The sequence below is a fragment of the Epinephelus fuscoguttatus genome, linkage group LG3, assembly GCF_011397635.1.
Source record: "Epinephelus fuscoguttatus linkage group LG3, E.fuscoguttatus.final_Chr_v1".
Classification (NCBI taxonomy): Eukaryota; Metazoa; Chordata; class Actinopteri; order Perciformes; family Serranidae; genus Epinephelus; species Epinephelus fuscoguttatus.
In genome coordinates this window covers 29,855,230-29,869,721 of record NC_064754.1, presented here as the reverse complement: position 1 = coordinate 29,869,721, position 14,492 = coordinate 29,855,230, and the positions used below count along the sequence as shown (strand labels likewise).

General features: G+C 42.9%; 1 protein-coding gene across 1 annotated transcript; it reads left to right on the top strand.

The window, feature by feature from the left end:
• Nucleotides 1-3,053: 3,053 nt before the first annotated feature.
• On the top strand, nt 3,054-14,269 carry notum1b (notum, palmitoleoyl-protein carboxylesterase b). Its single transcript, XM_049571718.1, has 11 exons — nt 3,054-4,009; nt 5,450-5,502; nt 5,594-5,689; nt 6,358-6,418; nt 8,442-8,500; nt 9,885-9,987; nt 10,074-10,265; nt 10,394-10,491; nt 10,603-10,750; nt 10,842-10,889; nt 13,334-14,269. Exons 1-11 carry the CDS (start codon nt 3,633-3,635, stop codon nt 13,668-13,670), a joined length of 1,572 nt encoding a protein of 523 aa, XP_049427675.1. The 5' UTR covers nt 3,054-3,632; the 3' UTR covers nt 13,671-14,269.
• Nucleotides 14,270-14,492: the final 223 nt, after the last annotated feature.

Genomic DNA, 14,492 nt, shown 5'->3' with positions numbered 1-14,492 from the left:
CAAAACAGAATCAACTAACTTCCAGACTATCAGTTTGGACAAACAAGCCCACTTTAACTGCAGTGGCCCCTATAACAGAAGAAGATAGATGCTGTCTGTAAACTGGCAACTACACATCCAATCTGTTCCCCATATGGACGACTGCATACACACAGTATATACCATGTGCAATTTGACAGACGACCCGTACTGACATGAAGAGAATCAAGGCCATTTTCTCCCAGCAAGAATCAAATTGGATCAAAGCTGGAATCAGACCGGACAGACAACACGACACGTGGTGCCAACAGCTGGAGAGGTGCGAGGTCAGAGCTTCAGACGGCATGCAACTGACTGACTGACCACTTCAGCAACATTTAGAGTCAGAGTCCACCTGGAAAACAGAGAGAGGGAGAGGTGAATACAGTTCTCAGTTCTGAGGGGAAATTGCCACCGTCTGAATAAACAAACAAACAATCAGTTTCCTTCCTCGCACAGCAGGCAAGAAACTTCAAAACTGCCTGGATGGAGTGCAAATGCACATGAAGGCATCTGTGTCCTCACACAACATTTTCACCATGAAAAGTCTTTTATCACTGATTAATGAATGGCAAACAAATCCACTTGTTAAAAACAGGATTTCCCCTCTTGTAAAACCCTCAAAGCTACCAAAGTCTGAAAACAAAACTTTAATGACAGTGTGTTGCTGAACGTCAAACTTTAAGATGGATGCTGGGCCTGGTTTTAATACTGGTTTTAACAGTTTCACTGGAAGGAAACAAACGGACAGCTTTTGTGACTGGAATCAGCACACGATGTGTTGCAATTGGGATGGATTTTAAAGGGACTATGAGTAAACAAACTGCTTTGGATAAGGGTGAGGTAAAGAAAAGTAGAAGCTGGAAATATTTTAACAAACTGCTGTGAGCACATTTCAAGTATTGAGATGCCTCAGCCACCTTGAGTTGAGACCAGAAAAGCCTTTCCTCACATTACCAACGCAAATGAGTCATTTACATTGTTACTGTGAGGAAAGGCTTCACTACTGGCTAAGTGGTGAATGGTAGCTGGAGAAAGGAAACCACTGAAGCCAGGGCCAGCCTTCAGAATTCATTTTTGGAGTGAAAGCTATGATTCATGGCATTCACAGCTGGCAGTTTGATGAACTGCTCTGAACGCTCAGTGGGCTAAACACACACAAAAAAATCTTTTATTCAACTCATTCATAATAGTTATTTTTTGTATTATTGTTTGTTAAATGCATGTGTGTAACAGCTGGTGAAATGAACATGGGCAGATTATGAGACAATGGGGACCTGGGCACAAACATGCAAAAGGCCCCACCACCTCTCCTTCACAGGACTGGAGACACACTCACAATCCCTTTTTTAACAGGAATTGTGCAAATTTGCAAGAAAGCCCAATCAGTCTTCTTTCAGCATTGGCAGTACAAAAACAAAATTGGGGAGTACGGCAAAATGACGGCTACTTACTTTTGTTTATACAGAATGCGCCTTTTTCGGGGCAATGGGGGGCATCAGCAAGTAACAAAATGTGTAGCTCAGCATGTGACGTAACCAGTGACATGGGGGGGAAGCCGCGGCTCGTCAGTCCTTCAGCAGTTCTCTCGTAAGTCGCCCGTTCTTCAACGTTCCTGTCAATTGGCAGTTAATGGCCTCTTCGTTTGTGGGGACAAGGAGGGCACACAATTCCTTGTCTCCTCAGTTGCTCATCTTTACAGTGTCTGTCAGGTTTGCGTTTCTCTCCTTCTACTAGCTGCTCGCTAATTCCTGCTATCAGCTGTTTTCTGTTCATCCACTGCCAGTGGGTCGCACATAAGGCGTCATCAACACCTCCTCCCACAAGTCTTCAACGGTCCCTCCCGTTGTGGAAGGCCGCCTCGGTCTTTTTAAACTAAAAGGGTTCCGCCAGTATGACTACCCTAAGAGGTGGAAAACTGGGCACCTCAGATCAACTCACCAATCCGGCTCTGTGTGTCTAAACGCTCGCAGTTTGCCGGCAAAACAGCCCAACATTCGCCGAAAATCTGGCAGTGTAAAAGAGGCTACAGACTTGGTGGTGATTTTGCCTCATCTTTAGTCATGTTGTGTCTCTTTTTGGTTGTTTTGCACCATTTTGTATTTTTTGTGTCTCTTTGAAGTAATTTATTATTTATATTTATTTTTTGTCTTTTTGGTTGTTTTGTCCTTTTTTGTAGTTTTTCTTGTGTCTTTTCTGGTCTTTTTGTGTCACTTAGTGGTTTGTTTTGTCCATTTTTTGTAGTTATTTTGTGTTTCTTTGAGTTCTTTTTGTGTCTCTTTTGGACTTTTTGTGTTTCTTTGTGATTTTTTTGCCCCTCTTTGTGGTCATTTTGTGTCTCTCTGTGGATGTTTTGCCCCCTTTGGTAGTTACTGTGTGTTTCATTGAGTTCATTTTGTTTCTGTTTTGGATTTTTTGTGTTTCTTTGTGGTTGTTTTGCCCCTTTTGTAGTTATTATGTGTCTCTTTGCAGTTCCTTTGCATCTCTTTGTAGTCATTTTGTGTCTCTTCTGGACTTTTTGTGTTTCTTTGTGGTTGTTTTACCATTTGTGTCGTTTGCATGTGTCTTTTTTTGGTCTTTTTGTGTCTCTTAGTGATTGTTTTGTGCCTTTTGTAGTTATTTTGTGTTTCTTTGAGTTCATTTTGTGTCTCTTTTGGACTTTTTGTGTCTCTTTGTGATTGTTTTGCCCCCGGGCCTGTGCCCCTAGGCCTGTTCAGAAATCTATATAAATGAAATTCAAAGGAAATACGGATCATAGTTATGATTTAAAGCCCTCGGGGACCTGATCTCCTCTATAAATGTCCTAACCACTCCAGAACTGACTCACATATACAAGATCATCTCCATCGGCCACAAACAACAGCAAAATTCGGGTTTCACATTTTAACTAAAGCCACAGAACATGTGTATCACTGGAGACTTGTTTGTATTGGCCCCTGGCGGCATGGTGAGACCCTCCGCAGTCTGTCCGACTGCGCTTCTCCCTCACACACCATATTCAATCACTAACACTTCAAAGGCAGCGTGGTCATACGATGACACAACATCAAAGAGACCGAGTGTATGAGTGAACCGACTGAGGGGGCGTGCCAGGCATACGCGCGCTCTTGGTGTGAGACCGAAGCCCCGCGAGGAGCATCAGCCAACGATAATAACGATTGGCCCGCGGGAGTGAGAAGCACGGGGCAGGGAGCAGGAGGAAGGGGGGCGAGGGGGGGCGACTTCAAATAAAATTCCACTTCGTCCGCAGCTCACGAGGACCTGAACCAAGAGTCAACAGGTCGACAGTGTAACTGTGCTGAGCGGCTGAATTCAGGGACTTCCACGCGCGTAATGACGCTTTTACTGGCTCCTCGCGACTTTAGGATTAAAATGATAAGGGGGCTGCACGTGCATTTGGTGTGAATTTTAAACCAGCTCTCTATCTCTCAAGACACCATGGAGACCCATAACCTGCGTTCATTCTGCGCACCTTTAAAGAGCGAAAACGTCCCAGAAGTGTCCGCGCGTTTTCAAAGAACTTTTGACTTTTCCAACGACTCTTAGGATATGTTGTGTTTTTTTGTGAAGTCCCCTGCACATATTTAAGAGACGTATTCCAGTAACAGTTAGACATGCAGAGCCGTGGTGTGGTGAGAAGCTGGTCCGGTGTGTCCGCGGTGCGCTCCTGCCTGCTGCTCCTCTTCATCCACATGAGCGCACCGGTGGAGGCGCGGAGAGTACACGGCGGTCGGGCGCAAAGTCGGCGGGTGCAGCAGCAACAACAACAACAACAGCAGCAAACTCCGGCACAGAGGGAGCGTGTGGAAGGAACAGAGAGCTTTCCGTTAGACTTTACAGCCGTGGAGGGCAACATGGACAACTTCATGGTACAGATAAAGAACTTGGCGCAGTCTCTGTACCCGTGCTCTGCGCAGAAGCTGGATCAAGACATGAAGCTGCACTTTTTGAACAATGTATCTGTGACTTGCAATGACGGGTCAGCAGCAGGGTAAGTCAGTGTGCTGAACTGCATTTGTCACTATCACTTAAAATACCTGTCGTCGTTTGGTATGTGGATATTTTTTGGTTAAACCATGAAGGCGCAGAGGCTGATTTGCGCTTTGCTTCACCCAGCATCCAATATGTGCTACTGTAGTGGTTTAGTTTGCTGTCCTTCAGTCCCCTGTCACTCCCGATGTGACCAAAATGGATCAAAGGACCAGATCAGAGAGAAGGCAGTGCGCGCTGCCGCTGATAACTATACACGAGAGAAAGAGTACCCATGCGCGCACCCGACAGAGTGGCAAACTTTCTATTCGTGCAGACTTTATTTTACTCTGATGGATCAAAGTTGGTGAGTCTGATATTTACAGTATAAAACTGGACAATGATAGTTTTTGCAATAGTGTCAGATTGTTTTACAGTGGAAGAAACAGAAGCATCATGGACTTACATAGGTTTAGATTTCAGGGGGTGGAGGGTTGCAGGGGACATGCTCTCCTCACTATATAGAACATGTGCACCGGGTGTCACAGGGTTACACAGTTAAACTGCAGCTTTGACTGATTAGAGCCTAAACCACCATTTATAGGCTGTCATTCTCAGCAGCTACTGTCCAAGTGAAAGGTGACTACCCTAACATAAACAAGTCACATGCCTCGACTGCCGTGCGCCGCAGATCACTGCAAGATCCCAGGTTTAGTCAGATTTGCACAAACAAAAAAAAGTTAGGGGATCATGTTCCTGAGAGCCCCAAGTGTTGTGCCAATCATCCTACTGTCAGAGGCACTGCAGTACTATTTCTGTTGTGAGTAAGGGATTCAGATGTGAAAGATCTGAGAAGTGGCAGGGAGTTTCATTGCACCTCTGTGGAATAAATCTCAGCACTTTTGATATTTCGGACTCAAAGGATCATATGTGCATGCATGGATACTATCTCATGACTTGGGCTGCATTGACAGGTGAGGCGGTGCAGCTAACAGGGTAGTGGCGACAAATATAACTAACAGTACTTTAAAAAACAAGTTCTGAGCACTTTATAATTGTTTTGAGCTATTCCACCTTTTTGGAAAAGCCAGGCATTATTGGTAAGCTTGGAGCAGGGTGAAGTCACCAATAAATTTTAAACACTGTGACTGTGACTGTGTGAATAAGTGACCTTTCCATGTGCCACCCAAGCTGTCAGCTCTCTCTGAGTGTGTGTGCTGCCAACAGCTCAACGAGTTTCCTCTGGTCATGTTTTATATTTTCATAAATAACCTTTTTGAGCTGTTAAAGCCACTAAACAGACTCCTGCAGAGAGTGTTAGCAGTGCCGTGGGAGCCAAATCTTTCAAGTCGGGATCAAAGGAAGTGTCCCCACCGTAGAGCCTGTGTTGTGTATGTATGCATCTGTGTGTGTGTGCATGTGCAACACATTCACGGTGATTTGTTTTGGCTTTCTCACGCAGGTACTACATCAAGGAGTCCAAAGGCAGCAAAAGGTGGCTGCTGTTCTTAGAAGGTGAGGATGAACCTAACACAGATCAGAGCAGTGAAATGCAACTCTGTCTAACCTGTTAACAAGCTTGTGTGTGTGCGCGTGTGTTGTTCAGGTGGATGGTACTGTTTCAACAAGCAGACCTGTGACAGCAGGTACGAGACGATGAGGAGACTGATGAGCTCCACCAAGTGGCCACAAACCAGAACAGGTAACAAGACACGCAAGTTATTTCCTGCATTGTGTGCAGCACAATCGATGCACTCTGTATCTTATGCACAAACACACACACACACAAACACACACACACACACACACACACACACACACACACACACGCATGGAAGTGTTAATCTGGTTTGTGCAGCTTCTGCAAACTCTCTGCACAGTCGCATGGAGCTTTTGCTCACCCCAGTTGGAAAAAAACTTCCCCTGAATGAAGGAGATTCATAGACGTGTTTGTGTTTCCTCTTTAGCTGAGTTTGCATTAATCTTTAAAAGTCAAACTCTGGTTCTTTCCCTCCAGCCATCAGGGGACTCCTTGTTTGTTTATGACGCTCTCCCCACCACCCTCTCTGTGTACACTTTACACTGGTGGCCAGTGCAGCAGCCACAGAGCTCTTCAATGCCTTCATGTAATTGCTGACCAAAGCAGGGAAAGCTAATGACTTATTGACCACAGGGAAAACACACACACACAGACACAGTAAACACACGCCTCAGCATACATCAAAACACACAGCTATACATCAAGGTTTGTGAATTTTAACAAGTAGCCTGAAAGATTTTGGCTTCTTTTACCTTTACTGAAGCTTCCTGGCTCTATGATTTGTCCTGAATGTGCAGCACGTGTTGGATCTCACCTTCTTTATTTCACAGGAACAGGAATAATGTCTCCTCAGCCGGAAGAAAACCCTCACTGGTGGAACGCCAACATGGTGTAAGAACTCCCATATTTCCTTCTCCTCACAGTATACGTGTTTGTGTCAACATATTAATTCTACATTTTAATATACTGGTGCTTTATGGTGTTTTATTTCCTATTTGTGAACTCTGTGGTTTCTGTGGATAAAAGTGAAATACTGGCACGAGGATGTGTCAATAATTTAGCGCTCTGAACAGACCTATTTCTTATAGAAAGCGCTACTTATTTGCATTTACTGAAGTTGTTTGTGTCTCTCAGGTCTTTAAAGGGATAGTTCAGATCTTTTGAAGCGGGGTTGTATGACATACTTGTCCATAGTCAGTGTGTTACCTACAGTAGATGGCAGTTGGCATGCCCCCAGTTTGGAGAAGCAGCAGGAGTACTGCCATGGAAGCTAGGCAATGCACTGCTGCGAACAGGGGCAGCAGCAAAACGGATTTTAGCCACCTAAAAATATATCTAAATCAGTTTAATTGTATGCTATATTTTGAATATTTTCACTGCTTTACCTTGCTGTCAGACAGCTTTTTCTGATGGGGAACTGAAGCCATAATATCCACCTATACTGTCTTCAAAGCCAACCGACTCCTTTGATAAAAAATTACCTCACTGAACACAGGAAGCTGCTGGTCTACCACTGCCTCAGTCAGTTAGTATGTTTGTATTATTGTGTGACTGTGGTATTTCAAAGTGTTGGTTTGAATTCACCAAAGTCACACAATAACACAAACAAACTAACCAATCGAGGCAGCGGTAGACCAGCAGCTCCAGTTTTCTGTGAGCATAGATAACAGCTTCAGTTCCCCACTGGAAATTGCTGTCTGACAACAAGGTAAAGCTACCCTGGAAATCCAGAGTTCTCTCACAATTTGAATTTGCTCAGCGAGTCACTCTGGCAATCAGTAATTATGCTCATTATCTATGCCCATGAAACCGAGCTACACCAATCACATCGGTGTATCTGATATAGGTGGGCTAGAGGCGAGCTAAACAGATGATGACAGCGCTGTGACGTTGAAGTCCGGAATCGGTCAGTAAACATTGCAAGATGGCTACGGATGAACACCAGCTGTTTGAAACAGCTTTGGCCGCTACAATGGACGAGTTAGACTTGGCTTTTTCTCTAAAAGAGGAACAGAAGACGGCGCTCGAGTCTTTCCTTTGCAAGAAGGACGTTTTTGCTGTTTTGCCGACCAGATATGGCAAGAGTCTAATCTACCAGTTAGCTCCACTGGTAGCTAAGCGTATACGTCACCTCGTGTATTGTTCTGATTGGTCGTATCCAATTGCGTGCAGTGATATTTACAAATGCATGCTAGGTGCTACCCCTCATTTTCATTACTCATGGCCAGACCCTAAATCTTTCTAGATTTGGGTCTGGATTTCCAGGCTAAGGTAAAGCAGTAAAACTATTCTAAATGTAGTGTACACTCAAACTGATATTATTTTAATCATGTGGCCAAAATACATTTTGCTGCTGATCCCATCCACAGCAGTACATAGCTCAGCTTTTGTGGTGGTACTTTTACCTGCTTCTCCAAACTAAGGTCATGCTGACCCCTGTTTACTGTAGGTGACACACTGACTACCTCAAACAACCCCACTCCAAAAAATCCAAACTATCCCTTTAATGGTGTATATTCAAATTTCCATAATGGTATTGCTACTTACACTTACATCAAATACATGTAAGACTTATTGAGCAGTATTTTTCCCTGTAGCGTTATTGACGCTGTCATTATTTTCCTTTCATACATAAAGAAGATCAGCAGTACCTGACAGCACGCACAGTCTGCTCCTGTTCTGTTCCAGCAGCTACTTGTTATTGTTAGATAATGAAAGATACACACTGACATCCTGCAACAGCTCCCTGTCCGTGTTTGTGTTCAGTCTACCATCACGCAGCCGGGTTGGCTTTTATTTGTGCAACTGTCTTATCTGTCAGCTATCAGCAGACCGTTTCGAATGAAAGCTGCTTCCATTTTAAATGTCATTCCAAATAATTGTCTGCGCTGCTCTCTCTCTCTGTGTCCTGTAGTTTCATCCCGTACTGCTCAAGTGACGTGTGGAGCGGAGCCACACCGAAGACAGAGAACAGTAAGACACAATAAAGCAGATGACTCACATTGTGAGCTTGTAGATCTGGCTGAGAGAGAAAGAAATAGTTATTAATATACTATTTACGGAACTTAACTTTACAACTTTGACCACGTCTGACTGATTAAAAAAAAAACTCATTATATTGTGTTCATGTCAGACACTCGGCAGGATTATCAATAACACGACATGCAAGCTATTTTTCTATTAAATTGAGATCAATCATTAATTCATAATACCATAGCTTCAAACAAAAACTGGCTGGGTGTTGCTAATTTAAAGTTGAGTGTAATTTACTCTAGTCAGTCAGGTGACATTTGGACTTTCGATAACATCATTTGTCTTGAAGGAACACTTCACCTACAAAATTACCATTTATATCAATTACTCATCCCATGTTATGCAGGAAGAAAACTTTGTTTATCTTGCATGTCTCTGTGATGAATTAAGAGTCAAAAATGGAGAAAATTCTTGATGAATTAAATGGGGTCTGCGTTTAACAGCAAAACTATATCAAAACATCATTTTACAAGCTCTCACACAACTCATGCAGTATAACCCAAATCTCATTTGTCCGGAGCCTATCCCAGCTGACATTGGGCGAGAGGCAGGGTACACCACGGACAGGTAGCCAGACTGTCACAGGGCTGACACATAGAGACAGACAACCATTCACACTCACATTCACACCTACGGACAATTTAGAGCCACCAATTAACCTGCATGTCTTTGGACTGTGGGAGGAAGCTGGAGTACCTGGAGAAAACCCATGCTGACATGAAGAGAACATGCAAACTCCACACAGAAGAGCCCCCCCCCGACCCAACCCTGGGGCAGAGTTCAAACGCACACACTTGCCCAGGCTCTGCTTGTATGCAGAAGTGTTTTAAATAGTAATGTTGTATTGACAATGCATGTGTTTGGGAAGTACTGATTATACGACTAGATAAATGAGACTTAGATTATACTGCATGAGTTGTGTGAGAGTTTGTAAACTGATTTTTTATATAGTTTTGCTGTTGTTAAACACAAAACCTCTTTACTTCAGTTTTCTGTATTTTGATTCTTCGTTCACTGTGGAGGCATGCAAAAAAAACCAAAATGTAACACAGGGTGAGTAACTGATTAACAAATGGTCCTTTTGTGGGTGAAGTATTCCTTTAATCACGCTGTAAACTGAGCACGTAAAAAATGTAATAAATACCTAAGATACATTGTTGTTGCTGATACTTGTTTAAATATACGATTTTTAAATTAATAAACTTTAAACATTAAAATTGTAATCTACCCTCTCTTACCCAAAGTTTTCAGCAGCTGTGTTGTCAGAGTGAGAAGTATGTCGCGTGGCTTCGTGTTAATAAATAAAAACCATCTTTGTTCTCAGGTGATTATGCGTTTATGGGCTCTCTGATCATAAAGGAGGTGGTGAACGAGCTGCTGACAAAAGGACTGGAAAATGCCAAGGTTTTGCTTCTGGCAGGAAGCAGGTCAGTTCAGCACGTGTTTGTGTGTGTGTGTTTCACCAAAGTCATCGCTCAGTTGCACCCTCTGATCCCACTCTTCCTGTCACCAGTGCGGGTGGCACAGGCGTCCTGCTGAATGTGGACAACGTTGCAGAGCAGCTGGCGTCACAGGGCCATCGAGGGGTGCAGGTCAGGGGCCTGGCTGACTCTGGATGGTTCCTGGACAACAAACAGTACAAATTCACCGACTGCCTGGACACCATCAGCTGTGCCCCCATTGAGGCCATAAAAAAAGGCATCAGGTAGGACAGATGGAGAGCTGATGGATGGTGTTAACAGGCAGGAGGATGGATTGATAAGGGAGTGTTAAGAAGTTAAGGAGGAAGGTTCATAAGCTGTACAGACTTTGTAAAGTGGTGATACTTTACAGGTACTGGGGCGGTGTGGTGCCAGAGGGCTGCAGACAGGCTCATGTGGGAGAGGAGTGGAACTGTTTCTTTGGATATAAAGTCTTCCCGACGTTAAAAAGTGAGTGACACAACACCCTAAGCTTCTCCACAAGGCTGACGCAGATGATTAAGACAGAGGCTGGTGGGTCAGTTAAAGTCTGACCTGCAGTGCGTCCTCTCTCCTGTACAGGCCCGGTGTTTGTGGTGCAGTGGCTGTTTGACGAGGCTCAGCTGACAGTTGACAACATCCACCTGACGGGGCAGCCCGTCCACGAGGGCCAGTGGAGGTACATACAGAACCTGGGACAGGAGCTGAGGAACACGCTACATGACGTACCGTAAGACTGACAAACACACTCACACATAAACACAAGATACTGTGAAATAAGACCGTCTTGTTGACTGTGTGATTCTATGTTTGTACGACAGGGCGATGTTTGCTCCGGCCTGTCTGTCACATGAACTCATCACAAGAACGTAAGTACATAAAACTTTTTAACACACCATTTGACTCAAACACTCTGCTGGTGACTCAGTGCTCCACGTGTAAGATCACTTCACGAGTGTGTACAGTCTCATGTAGTCCCACTGTATTAGACTTCATCTACTATCAGTGACTTCAACCTTCGCTCTACATTCTCTTTACAATTACCGTTAAATATTCATATAAAATATAAAAAAAAATAACAGATAAAAAAGTCTGCTTTGGCAGAATTAAACACCCAACAAGGTTGTTCACCACAGTGATGAAAACATCCTATAAAATCAATATTACAAATAAAACAGTTTTTTATTTGTTAGCGATTCTAATCTAATACACACACTCTGCAGCTGCACAAAACACCTTAAGTTTTCTCCTTAAGCATGATACAAAAGGCTTATTATCTCCTTAGCTGAAGGACTTACACAGTTGCACAGAATCCCTTAAAGGGCTTCCTTAGTTAGGGAAAAACATCAACTCATTTACTGCGAAGAAAGAGATTTTACAGCGGTAAAAGTTTCCATGGAAATTGTTTGTTTGCTTGGACTCACGCTTGTGATACCTGTTGTCATCTCACAAATTTGGTTTGAAAAAAATGGCAGAGGCAAAGAAGACAAGAAAACCACATGGTCAGAAGAGGAAACGATAAAGATTATACTTCTGGAGGAATATAATCATAGAAAACACAAACTACAAAATAAATTTGATCTCCAATTACCAGAAAACTAAAAATGATTGTAGGAAGAAACTACTATGAAAATGAATTCAGTCAAAGCTAAAGTGTAAAATGAAAAGCACGTCCATTGGTTTCTCCTGGTCGAAGAACACTCTTCTAAGGGTTTGTTAGTTTTTTTCATCTATCACCATAAACTCGATCCTGTTGCAGTTAAGATAAAGTCAGCGGTACCTTAATTCTTTTTACCTTGCTTTGAGAGAGAAGAGATCGATTTTAAGTGTTTTTCAAAAAATTCAAAATGGCGGAAAATCTATATAACCAGAAGTTATGGGTCCTTGAGGCAAATTTGTTCCTCATTAGGAGAGGCATCTCTGTGCAAATGTCTCTACAACATACGGGGCATGAGATATGTCCATTCAAAGTTTGCAATTTCAATCGGTTGCTATAGCGCCCCCCTTTGGCCAATTGATGTAATATTGCTTCATTCACATCCTCCCATGACCCTCTACCACTGTGCCAAATTTCACATGGATTGACCAAGTCAGTGAGGAGAAACACGTGGAACAGACACACAGACACACCCACAGACAGAGTTTTTGTCATTATATAGTAAGATTATGAGGAAACCTTAACAAGGACTTTAAGGAAAATCTTAACTTGTGGTGTTTTGTGCAACTGGACCCTGGTGTTCATGCACAGCCCAGAACATACATTGGTAACAATTCGATAAAAACAAATCTCAAGGATCAATCTCAAAATTTTATAGATGTAAATCAACATCAGCCAGTTTATCTCTTTCTACAATATCAATCGATCAGTCTCTAAATACAACCCAGAGGAATTAAGGGCATAGATAGCATAGTATATTATGGTATGTATCAGGGCAGCACGACATGAGGAAAATATGTAATATGCAATAACACTGCTGAACATCGCGCTGACAGTCATACTTGCGATATTACTCAGATAATTCTCAGGTCTTGACTGAGATTTGCACAGTGACTGTGTGGGTGCCTCGTCATCTCTCTGTCATGAATCAGTTCAGTACAGAACAGCAGGTGGGTTTAAGGTTTAACAAAAAGCGAGCTTTAATTCAGTCGATAAAAAACACCCGCAACAGGCAGGTACCTACAAGTACAAATAAAAGCAGAACCAAAACTACAGTGAAAACCAGCCAGGAAAAATATGTTGAACTAAGGTAAAAAATCCAAACACAAGATACCAGGCAGGAAAGGGAGCAGGGAATGACACCAAGAACATGGGAATGCAAGCAGGAATGACCGCAGGACGAACTGACAAAGAACAAAGGGAAACACACAGGTATATATACACAGAAAACTAATCACAAGAACGAGACACAGCTGGAGTAAGAGGACATGGGTAAACTGGCTAACGACAAGGATGTGGAGGGGAACACTAGGGTGGAGCAAACAAGACTAATACAGAACAGGAATAAAGGGATGACTCTGGGAACAGGGAAGGACTAACGAAACAGGTGTGACAGAAAATATGCAGGAAGTAAAACCAGACACAACACGAGAGAGAATCCACAAAATAAAACAGGAAGCAGATTAAACATGACTGAATAACATGAAACTAGTCCAATAAACCTCACTCACGTGTAGATTTTCACAATTAAAAATGAATATCTTGTGCAGCTCCAGTATTTGTCATCATATGACTGAATTCAGTCATATACATTTTAAATTAAGCTTCATGAAAGTGCTCATTGTCAAAGTTCACTGTGACTTCCTGTCCCTGCAGCTACTGGATGGACATTCAGGTGAAAGGCACCTCCCTGCCCAGAGCCCTCCACTGCTGGGACCGCAGCCTCCAGGACAACAACCACACCAACAGCAGCAACCACAACCAACAAAAGCACAAGACCCCGCCCATGAGGGGCTGCCCTCTACATCTGATTGACAGCTGCCCGTGGCCGCACTGTAACCCCTCCTGCCCGACCATTCGCGACCAGCTGACGGGACAGGAGATGAGTGTGATCCAGTTCCTGAAGCACATGGGCTTCGATGTGCAGAAGATGGCACAGCAGCAGGGGATGGACCCCAGGAAGCTACTGGGCATGCTCAATAACGGGAGTTGAGTTGCTTCACCTTACAGGTGCAGTAATGTTAGTGTAGCATCAGGAAGGCATTCTGCAGAGATGAGAACATCAAGGGAGGACAACAGGGACACGAAAACAGGACTCGAATGAGAAAACTGTCCGAATGTTGTCTTCCATAAACAGCAGAAAAACTGCAACTCAAAAACTCTTTGAGTCAAATACAATCAAACCAGAATGTTGGAACTGTTTAAACACAACATATGGGATCACTTGTTTTAACATATAGACAGATATATATACTGTAGACATGATATTGTTGTGACGTGTACACAAACACAATGAAAGCTGGGTACAGTGTGTGTATATTATACAGTAAATATGTACCATGCCATATGTATGGGACTGTCATGGTGGTTGTCTAAAATACTTTTGATGGGAAAGCGCTGCATTCGTAACACCTCCCAGGTTGTTTTGTAGGGACTTGGTGCTCTCTTCTGTCGACTCCAGCTATCACGTTCAGATATCTATCTATGGTGCTGCTGTTTCTACCCTCCACCAAATATGCTGCTTTTTCTCATTTTGTAAAAATAATAATTTAATGGGTAATATTTACTAATAAAGGTACAAAGATTGAGTTATTTCTTTGTTCTTCAGGGTACTTTAAAGTGCTTCTATATTTATTTTTCTACTGAAAATAGTCAGATACAGTTAACTTGTTCATTTGCATGTCTGTCAAAAATACTTGCTATAGTATAACTAACTATAAATGCCAATAGTACATATTATATCCGCATTTTTTTTCAGGCTGTTGAGTTGTTTACAAGCTGTACTAAAAGCACTAATAAAAACAAAATACATGAT